The 11,584-nt window shown below is 36.0% G+C and overlaps 1 protein-coding gene across 2 annotated transcripts in view; it reads left to right on the top strand.

Moving 5' to 3' along the window:
• dhrsx (dehydrogenase/reductase (SDR family) X-linked) overlaps positions 1–11,584 on the top strand; it is a 40,530-nt gene that overhangs the window by 12,076 nt on the left and 16,870 nt on the right. The window contains exon 1 of one of the 2 annotated variants that reach the window (XM_061904704.1): positions 5,745–5,902. The exons of the other annotated variant lie outside the window; for it this stretch is intronic. Within the exon in view, the coding sequence (XP_061760688.1) occupies positions 5,797–5,902 (106 nt within the window). The 5' untranslated portion in view covers positions 5,745–5,796. Of the gene's footprint in view, positions 1–5,744; positions 5,903–11,584 lie in introns of those variants that run through there. 2 annotated transcript variants of the gene reach the window in all.

Genomic DNA, 11,584 nt, shown 5'->3' with positions numbered 1-11,584 from the left:
AGGAGAAAAAAAGTTGTCCTTTCTGTACAATACCACATGAAAGTGGTTGGTTTTTGGCATCTAATTCATCCAGCTTCCATACACTTTACAAGAAAAACATTGGCGGCAAATTCCGTAGCTTGCTTGATTGACATTCACGGCACCCGAGGGTCTTGTGAGATGACGCCGGCTGCTTCCAGTTCATTATTATGAAAAAATGACAGAGAGGAAGGCGAGAAACACTTTTTATTTCAACAGACTTTCGCGCCGTCCCTTCCGTCAAAACTCTAAAGGCCGACTGCACATTTCCTATCTTCACAATAAAAGCCCTGCTTCATGCTGCCTGCGCTGACAAAATAAGAGTCTCGGAAAGCTGGCGTGCACAAGTGATGTGCACGCCAGCTTTCTGAGGGATCGCTTGTGCACGCCACTTTTCCGAGACTCTGTATTTAGTTAGCGCAGGCAGCATGAAGCAGGGCTTTTATTGTGAAGATAGGAAATGTGCAGTTGGCCTTTAGAGTTTTGACGGAAGGTACGGCGCGAGAGTCTGTTGAAATAAAAAGTGTTTTTCGCCTTCCTCTCGGTCATATTTGAATTATAATGATCTTGCAGCAGCCAGCGTCATCTCACAAGACCCTCCGGTACCGTGAATGTCATTTAAGTGACGTCTTGGTGAAGATTGATGATCACTAATTTTTAGGTCTATTTTTTTTTTAAAAGCCTGGCTCGAGATCGACTGACACACCCCCCGCGGTCGACTGGTAGCTCGCGATCGACGTAATGGGCACCCCTGATGTAAGCAGATTCAACATAATACATTACCGTAATTTTGGGACTATAAGTCGCAGTTTTCTTTCATAGTTTGGCGAGGGGTGTGACTCATAGTCAGGAGCGACTTATGCGTGAAATTATTAACACATTACCGTAAAATATCAAATATTATTTAGCTCATTCACATAAGAGACTGGACGTATAAGATTTCATGGGATTTAGCGATTAGGAGTGAAAGATTGTTTGGTAAAAGTATAACATGTTCTATATGTTATAGTTATTTGAATGACTCTTACCATAATATGTTACGTCAACATACCAGGCACTTTCTTAGTTGGTTATTTATGTGTCATATAACGTACACTTATTCAGCCTGTTGTTCACTATTCTTTATTTATTTTAAATTGCCTTTCAAATGTTTATTCTTGGTGTTGGGTTTTATCAAATAAATAAATCTTATTTCCAAAATTGTTTACACTACTGAATTGGGGTCTCATGCCGACATATGGACACGTATACTGCTATCTGGTGGTTTCAGAAGCGTACAACATACAGTGGAATTTGGGGGAAAAAAAGTGTAAAAATGAAAATTAACACATCACTACACATGAAGTACAAGTTTGTTACTGTGGAAGTTGCTTCCTTCCGGGTTCTTTGGGCCACCAATCACCGACATCACCACTCTTTCCCGATCCGGCTTTTAACAGAGCGACAGGTGATTAGACAAACACTCTCAGCTGTGTCATCTCTGCACCTGTCGCTAATCTCGAAGCCGGTTCTACCACACCCCGCTTCGCTGCAGGTCCGCAGGCCACGCCCACCACAGTTACTTTTGGACTAAGTACATCTTATGAAAAGATGATTTTAAGTTTTTATTCTAATTAGGGTCCAATAAGCCCAAATAGCAAAGAAAAATAAAATAAAAAAATCATGTAAACAAACAGCTTGGGCCTTAAGAGGTTGAGAGACACAGTCCTCTGTGCGCAAGTTTAGTTGTTTAGCTTTGCGTGTGCTATCAAGTTTGCACATGTTTTAGTGCACACAAACTTAATAAATAGGCCCTAAGTGGTCCTGACCATATCTTCAGCTTTTATTAGCCAGCCAAATCAAAATGGGAAGACAAATTAGAAGTACATTTTGCATCTGAAGAATGATATGACATAATTAATCTAGTGTAATAGCTCACAACGATGGAGGGTGTTTAGTTGGAAAACATGTCTTTTTTTATGTTTTATTATACCTAAGATTCAAAGTAAAATATTAATACATCTGCTCTGTTTGAGACAATGCGTCATATCGTTCCCCTATATTTGTAGTTGTGTAAAATTGAAATCATTTTGAGAAGTACATTCAGTTATGGCCAAAGTGCTTTCCCAATGACATGTGACTATGTAAAAGGGACACACTGTGTCAGTGGTGTGGAGAAATGATCGGTTTTGGGGATTTTACAGATTCTAGGAAAGCCAAAAGAAGACACTGATAGACTGATACCTTCTACTCGGAATCTGTAGTGGTATATTATAAAGGAAATATGGACAATGGAGAAAATTACTCATATATTACATTTGAGGGAAGTTGTTTTTAAGATGGCTGAGGAGGATCATTTATTTAGAAAAACAAAAAAGACATTTATGTTGGCAGCATTTTTTGACAATAAATACTGAAAAGGAAGAATATAACATACAATTATGTTCTCAAGCATATTTTGTTTTGTTTTGTTAATAGTTTTTTTTTTAACAAAATATGAATGTATTTATTATGTTTTCTTAAATTCGGTTTTATTTCAACTAAGCTATCTTGATCTTCTTATCAAGTCTCTGTTCCCTCTAAGAATTAAAATACAAATTTAGTTAAAAAAAACTAACCTTAAGCAACACTTAAAATATTGTATATATTTAAAAGACATGTATATATTTGAGCATACAGAATTACATATAATGTATAAATATTATTTACATTTTTATTAACAATTACAATCTATCTAGTTATTGTTAATATTTTTATTAATTATTCTTTCAAGACGATATGATAATAATTCACTCCATTCATTTCATTCTGTTATAGATTGCTCAAAAAGTTATGGACACATTTTGACAAAATTTTCTGGAAATGTTAGAAATAGAATAATCTGATCTGGATCACGGTCTAGATTCAAGACTTTGTGAAGAAGGCCCTGGCGGAGGTCTGCGCTTTCTTAGTGCTTTTGTAGTTATTATTATTTTGTGTTACTCAGTAAATTGTATTGTATTTCACTTCATTTATCGTTGTACCTAAGTTTTGAATCATACATTTATATATGAGCTCAATAAGTTTGAGATTTTAAAATCTTACCCTCTGCAGATTTCAGGTTTTCAGGTGATTTTAAGATGCTGTGTACATTCATATGAGTGAGGTTGTACCAAAAAAGCAAACCAGGCAGGATAAACCATTTCTAAAGATGAAATATAAAGGTAAACATCAAAGCAGAAATATTGCCCTAGAATCCAAAAAGTTAAGTTATATGTGTACCAGTAGCAGTGCATCAAAATACCAAATCTATCATCTTCAAAAGTCAGAGTCAGATACAATCTAATGATAGAACTGAATATGGCTGTGTAAGATGTACCCTGGTGGTCAATCATGTGGTTTAAACGCTGCAGGCCACCAAAGCTGCAGACAGTATCCTCGTTGCTTTCAATATAACCTGAAGGGAAAATAATTAGTCTTATCTCACACACACACACACACATACACACACTTAATATGCTCGCATGTAATATCTGTGTGGAAGAATGAATTCATGGTTTTACCAATACATCTCTTCATTCCCAGCAAAGTGATTAGCCTGAAACAAGATTGTTAAAAGCAGAACAAATGAGAGTGTTTACCCACAGAAAGTCCCAGATAATCTTGAAAGCGTGAGTACTCAATACATTTTTTGTAACTACGCATGAAAAGGTCAGAAAATTAATTATTGAGACTGAAGCATATCCATACTGCAGGATACCGACTTTACAATCTGAACTTTAGTAGCACTCGGCCTCTAGTAAGAAGATTAAGCATATAATTGTCTCTGGCGAAAAGAACATGAATAAAACATCAATACTTTCCTCATTGAATTTAATTACACTAATATTTAGTCTTTTTCTTCACCAGTCTCATAGAGTGAAGGGTTACAGTTGAGTTATTTGGGAGTATTAAGTTTTGTTGTCTGCACAACACAGAGCAGACTGGACTTGGTTTTATGGATAAAAGAGTTATGAAGTAGGAATGAATACATGATATAATTAAAATTACAAACCTCCATCCATCCATTTTCTACCGCTTATTCGCTTTCGGGGTCGCGGGGGGCACTGCCGCCTATCTCAGCTACAATCGGGCGGAAGGCAGGGTACACACTGGACAAGTCGCCACCTCATCACAGGGCCAACACAGATAGACAGACAATATTCACACTCACATTCACACACTAGGGCCAATTTTAGTGTTGCCAATCAACCTATCCCCAGGTGCATGTCTTCACGGTGGAAGAGGGGTTAGTGCGTCTGCCTCACAATACGAAGTTCCTGCAGTCCTGGGTTCAAATCCAGGCTGAGGATCTTTCTGTGTGGAGTTTGCATGTTCTCCCCGTAAATGCGTGGGTTCCTTCCTCCCACTTCCAAAGATTACAAACGTGTTACTTTAAAATAACAATACTTTGGTTCAACAATTTGCGATGAGGTGGCGACTTGTCCAGGGTGTACCCCGCCTTACGCCCGATTGTAGCTGAGATAGGCACCAGCGACCCCAAAGGGAATAAGCGGTAGAAAATGGAGGGTGCAACAATATTTTGAATAATTACTGCATCAAATTAGGCTTTATACCCCCCAAAACCAGACTAAATTAAAGGTTACAATACAGTAGTTTTGGTAAAACGAGTGATTAAAATCAATTAACCAACTTTGAGGGAAATAAAACAACAAACTCAAACTACAGTACAATATTTTTACCTGGTTTCCTGCTAAAAGCAAAGACGGAAAACAAATCATACGAAAACCAAAGCAATTTTCCCCACAAGAAATAGTTCTAAAACTATCCGTTCTAGACACGCCAAACACATTTTTTTATAGAGAATTACAGTTTTGAATGCACAAAATGATGTGGAATACATATAAATAAATATAAATTAACATTTCACATTACTCGTATTTTTATTGAAGATACTTTCTGGCGAAGACGGTGATGCAACTCAGTATTCTTGAAGTGAAGTGAACTATATTTATATAGCGCTTTTTCTCTAGTGACTCAAAGCGCTTTACATAGTGAAACCCAATATCTAAGTTACATTTTAAACCAGTGTGGGTGGCACTGGGAGCAGGTGGGTAAAGTGTCTTGCCCAAGGACACAACGGCAGTGACTAGGATGGCGGAAGCGGGGATCGAACCTGCAACCCTCCAAACACGACGAGTTGAGTTAATACCAAAATGGATACATGGATGATACAGCAGAGGATTGGGAGAATGTCATGTGGTCAGATGAAACCAAAATAGAACTTTTTGGTATAAACTCAACTCGTCGTGTTTGGAGGAAGAAGAATACTGAGTTGCATCCCAAGAACACCATACCTACTGTGAAGCATGGGGGGTGGAAACATCATGCTTTGGGGCTGTTTTTCTGCTAAGGGGACAGGACGGTTGATCCGTGTTAAGGAAAGAATGAATGGGGCCATGTATCGTGAGATTTTGAGCCAAAACCTCCTTCCATCAGTGAGAGCTTTGAATGGTTGACCAAATACTTATTTTCCACCATAATTTACAAATACATTCTTTTAAATTCCTACAATGTGAATTCCTGGATTTTTTTTTCACATTCTGTCTCTCACAGTTGAAGTGTACCTATGATACAAATTACAGACCTCTGTCATCATTTTAAGTGGGAGAACTTGCACAATCGGTGGCTGACTAAATAGTTTTTGCAGTAGCACCCACCCGTGATGGTGATGTCACAGGCTGAGGGCGGAACTACAGCTATTTTTTCCGTGTGCACGACCGAACGATCTGCTCAGTCGGACTCAATAGCGGCATAGAAATGCTGAGCTTCCTGCAAACAGTGTTGCTTCCGCTCCTCAGCCTTTACTTGTGTGGAATCAAAGTTCTCATCTATCAGACCTTCAACAGATCTTTTACTCTGCCAGGTTTGCCTTTTTTTATTATTCTATATTTCATGTTTCATTTTAATGTTATGTTTTAATGACAGGGTGTATCAAAATAGTCAACAAGCAAAATCGACGTTCTCTATTTTACCGCATCAGATTAATTCCGTTTAGTGTATTTGAATTGACTTTATTAAAGTGTTTACGGTAATGATGGGACTTTTATATTGTTCTTAAACTTCTTCTTTAGTAGATTTGACTATTTATTATAAATACCGTTTTGTATCACATTGTGATAAAAGTCATAAAGTACGTTAGATAAATTGTATGTTTATTAAAGTCTACCGTAATTACTTGTTGTTGTTTTTAGCCAGTTTGTACTTGTATATTGTTTAAGATTCACTTTAATTTTACATTATTACATTTTGCTATTTATTTGAATTTAGTAGTAGTAATTTGTGTAGCACTCTGAGATTTAGATGGGGAAAAAAATCCATGTGTAATATAAAGAAATTCTAATAATACAGTGGTTCTCAACCTTTTTTCCGTGATGTACCCCCTGTGAACATTTTGTTAAATTCAAGTACCGCCTAATCAGAGCAAAGCATTTTTGGTTGAAAAAAGGAGATAAAGAAGTAAAATACAGCACTATATCATCAGTTTCTGATTTATTATATTGTATAACAGTGCAAAATATTGCTAATTTCCTCCAAAGAACATCAAAGAACTCCGTGTTCTTTGATGTTTGATGTTTCCCTCTTACACACATGTAAGAGGGATGTGTTCTATGGCTATGAGTTGTTTTTTTCCCTTTGCCTCAGTCTGCACCCCCTCTCCAGTGCCCAGGCTAAGACCGATTTTTTTATTTTATTTTAATCTTCTATTTTTTTCTCCCCCCCCCTTGTTTACCTGTATCTCACCTTTTTTGTAAGGGGCGCTGGAAGCCGGCAGACCCGTCAGCGATCCTGTTCTGTCTCCCTGTAATGTTTGTCTGATCTTGAATGGGATTGTGCTGAACATTTTAATTTTCCTGAAGGAACTCTCCTGACGGAATAAATAAAGTACTATCTATCTATCTATCTATCTAATTTGTAGTGGACTATTTGGAAAAAAAAGATGTAAAAATAACTAAAAACTTGTTGAAAAATAAACAAGTGATTCAATTATAAATAAAGATTTCTACACTTAGAAGTAATCATCAACTTAAAGTGCCCTCTTTGGGGATTGCAATAGAGATCCATCTGGATTCATGAACTTAATTCTAAACATTTCTTCACAAAAAAAGACATCTTTAACATCAATATTTATGGAACATGTCCACATAAAATCTAGCTGTCAATGTTGTAAGCATTTCACCAATCTCGCGCACTTTGCAAATTTGAACGCGATCTAACAGCAAAACAGTCTCCCAACACTGCGTAGATGGCATCAAGTCCTATTTATCCAAGCGTGAGGGTTGGGAAACGAAGGTGTTTGGCGAGGGAAGTGTGGATTCAGGCCGGGTGGCCTATTTCAAGTTCCAGGTAACTCTACATTATTATATTTTATAAATAGTAAACCAAGTTGTGGTTGTAGTTTAGTCGTGGATGTACACTGTATAGTGATGAATCCAATAAACATTTGATTTGATTTTATTTGACTTTGATTTGACATTAGATTTGCAAAATGTGGTTGCGCATTTTGCAAATTGCGTCCATTGGTATTGTGCTTACAACATCAACACTGAATATTGCATTGTTGGATTTCGTTTCACAGTTTATGAACTTACATTCATATTTTGTTGAAGTATTATTCAATAAATATATTTTTTTAAAGGATCTTTGAATTGTTGCTATTTTTCAATAAATATATTTCTAAAAGATTTTTGAATTGTTGCTATTTTTAGAATATTTAAAAAAAATCTCACGTACCCCTTGGCATACATTCAAGTACCCCCAGGGGTACGCGTACCCCCATTTGAGAACCACTGTATTAAAATATTGATATAGTGTTTGTCTCGTATTAAATGCAACTGTCCATCCATCCATCCATTTTCTACCGCTTATTCCCTTTCGGGGTAAATGCAACTAAACAAGATGTAAATGAAGACAATGTGACTTATTTTTAGCCCATGTCTGTTTTATATTATTAGATATCACACAAATGTGCTTATTAAACTTTTTTTTTCTTTTTTTTCTTTTTTTTAAATGCATCAAAAGAAGATTAATCAATTAACAAAATGCTAAATGTCTGACGATATCCCCACATTGTACAAATATCACTGAGCTGAGACAAAGGCTTTTTCTCAAATTTCCTGAACTACTTTGGGATTATTTAATGTGTGTTTATTAAACACAAAAGCTAACACTACTGAAAACATTATAAGGCTCAAATATTTTTATTTATTTAGAACAGACTAAAAATGTAGTAGAAGTACAGTGAAAGAGCTCCGTCACAAAGACGGGGTTGTGCTTTGCTCCGCCTAATTACCCATAATCTGCCCAACAATGCTGGTTATATAACTAGCAGGGGTTTAGCCAGATGCATGAGAACTGGATTAAGACACGTCCACAGTACTCTTTTGTTCTTATTTAAATCACATTTTTGTTTTGTCCACTGTTTCGAAACATATTTAAGTTACGAATATCTCAGATAGATTCGGATATGGTATGGTATGCTCTTTGTTGTCATTGCACAAGTACAACGGAATTTCATAATAGGCTGCATGTGACAAAACAAATACTGAAAACAAACATTAATAAAGATTATAAATGTTTTAATTGTTTCTTTAACATGCTTTCTGAGTGGTATTAAAAACATTATCCTTAATTTCACATACTTAACAATAATTGCAATTATTTGGAATAAAACAAATACATTTAACCATGAGAAATGTACATTATTTTGTTTTTTTGATATTGTAAATGTAATCAATCAAACTTTATTTGTATAGCATTTTCCATATGTATGAAATGTAGCACAAAGTGCTTTTCATTTATAAACCAGTGCCTCGTGCTCTCATTATGTAATCTCAGGTTGAAACCGTCAGTTCCCCCCTACCGTAACCCCTCTACCACACACATGCACACATAATAGAAGTCATGTTAAAAAGCATGAGGCTGAGCACGGAAGAAACAGAGAAAAAAACACTATCCTAAGAAACAGAGTACACCAAGAGCTGCATGATGGGGGCCACGGCCGCAGCGACTCTAACCCTGGGTGCAAAGCAGGGGACCAGAGAGTCCTCTCCCCAAGAAACCCATCATGCATCAGAGACACAGTAGCCGCGGCACATCAGAGCCCCCAGTGCAGAGGGCTGCGGCTGACTAAATGAAGGAAATAACTATATAACTAAAATATAGTAGGAGGATAATATAAATGAATGCAATATATTGATATCATGCAATATAATTAGTAAAGTACATCAATATTACATAAATACATAGTTAACAACTAAATAAATAAAAGCTAATACATACTATATAAACACAGTTAAAATATGATAATTATAGAATAAGAATGTATCTAATGCTAAGTTTAAAAGTTTGTTTTTAAGAATTGTAATGTAATCTGTGCGATACCCTTCTAATAAACTGCAGCGTCCTCCACAATGGACGATTTTGTATTAGTTTTGAGGACGGTAGGATATGAATTAAATTAAACAAATTGGTCTAACGTAAGGCACCTGTATAGAAAAAAAATGTAGCCACCAAATTTATTTTGCATTGAATTTATATGTCAAATATGTGTAAAACAAATATATTTTAGAATATTTCTATTTAGTTATAGAAATAATATTCATTATGTTTGTTTTTTTTTACTGGCGGAATTGCGCCTAAATTAAAATGAGATTTTATTCCATAACAATCCTACTTTTTTACCTGTGGGCTAATAAAGACATGTAAATGCATTTAAACCTATACATTGACACAAAGAGTAAGTGTGTCTCCCTCTTACCTCAGTTTAATTATATTTTACTATATGACTTTTTTTTCTAAAAAAAAGTGTTAATATTTACCAGAAACACATAAAAACATACTGAGAATTGACTGATTTAACTCAACAGTTCCGGAACCCAACTCTTTGGTCGGAATTAGTCACACTATTAAAGAACTTGACCAATAGGGCTTCGAACATTGTTCAGAGCATGGTTAGGGAACCTATGGCTGTAGAGCCAGATGTGACTCTTTTGATGACTGCACCTGGCTCTCAGATAAAGTTTAGCTGACATTGCTTAACACAGTAAGTAATGAATAATTCCACTGGTAATCACAGTGTCAAAAATAAAGTTCAAAATATAAAACATTCTCATGCATTTTAATCCATCCGTCCGGTTTCTACCGCACTCGTTCAAGAAGTCGCATTTATGGTAAAAAGTATTTTATTTATTGTTGGTTAACTTCAGAATAACAGTGATATTAAAAATAATAAGAGACTTATTGTACTCTAAAAATGTTGGTCTTGCTTAAAAATGCATGCATTTAGTTGTATTCAGTCTTAAAAAAAATATTATATGGCTCTCAAGGAAATACTTTTTTAAAAATATTTGGCTTGTATGGCTTTCTCAGCCAAAAAGGTTCCCGACCCCTGGTTCAGAGCATGCCCAGCCCACAAAATTGAAGTTAAAACGTAACCAAAACTGCAAGAAATGTAAACAAAATGTATACTTTGACAATATTTTTTTTGCCACAAAAATAACTAAAATAAACACGATAAGAAACAGCAAAACACACTTGTGGACTGAATCCTCATATTTTTAGTTCAGCAATCCCTTATAGACAGACCCAGATCTTAAGATATGGACCCAGACCTAAAATTACTGTAGTAGTTCTATTTTTGACCTGAGGTTTTTCTAGGGTTTTTGTGTTCTCCTGGTAATAAATGCACTAACCAATGGCACGCATTAAAGCTCTTCCTCGTGATGGGACTGAGTCAAATTGTTTATTCACAGCGGCTTTGCCATGGTAGCAAGTAGGAGGTTTTGAGGCAGGCAAGCAGTGAAGACAGTGAAAGGAAGCATTTCTAGCCATTGATAATATTCCAAATTGATTCAATGCACTCAAAGTATTTTAGGTATGTTTCCTTATGATTCCAATGGAACTGTGTCAATAAATTACAGAAGGTTGAAAATGCCCTTATTATCACCCATTCTCCTCATGTTTGGACAAAGTCACAAGTAAATGTGTAAACAATGGTGCTTAAAAAAGTAATGAGGCCAAATGTTAAAGAGGAACTGCACTTATTTAGAATTTTGCCCCCTTATCATGATTTTTTTCCCCCCCTACATTTAAAACACTTTCTTATGGTCTCCAAAACATGGAATAGGTCTTCTTTGGTAAAAATGTTGCATAAATTATGTTTTACGGACTGTTTTCAATCCGCTTTCTGGCCAGCTCTTAAAGATATGCAGTTTTGTGGGCTGCTCTATTTAGGGTGGCTCCATGTCGACTGCGTCTTCTCCCTGTCAGCCATGTTGTAATTTTTAGTGTTTCAATATCATATCTACTGACAGATATAAGGTAGATCTATACGCTAATTTGTATTAGAAATGGCAACATGCATGAGCATGTACAAGCGAGTCTGCCCCACAACAAGAGCATATAAAAACAGAAGGTGCTTGTTGACTACAAAATCAAACTACAATGGCGGGCTCACGCAAAACTTTTCAAGTAAGCCTCTTCTATATATGGAGATACAGTATCCGCTAACATCACAATTTAGAAAAACGACAGAATTGGGGCAAAT

This window comes from Nerophis ophidion, linkage group LG06 (genome assembly GCF_033978795.1).
Source record: "Nerophis ophidion isolate RoL-2023_Sa linkage group LG06, RoL_Noph_v1.0, whole genome shotgun sequence".
Lineage (NCBI taxonomy): Eukaryota > Metazoa > Chordata > Actinopteri > Syngnathiformes > Syngnathidae > Nerophis > Nerophis ophidion.
This window is presented reverse-complemented; position numbering and strand designations above follow the sequence as displayed.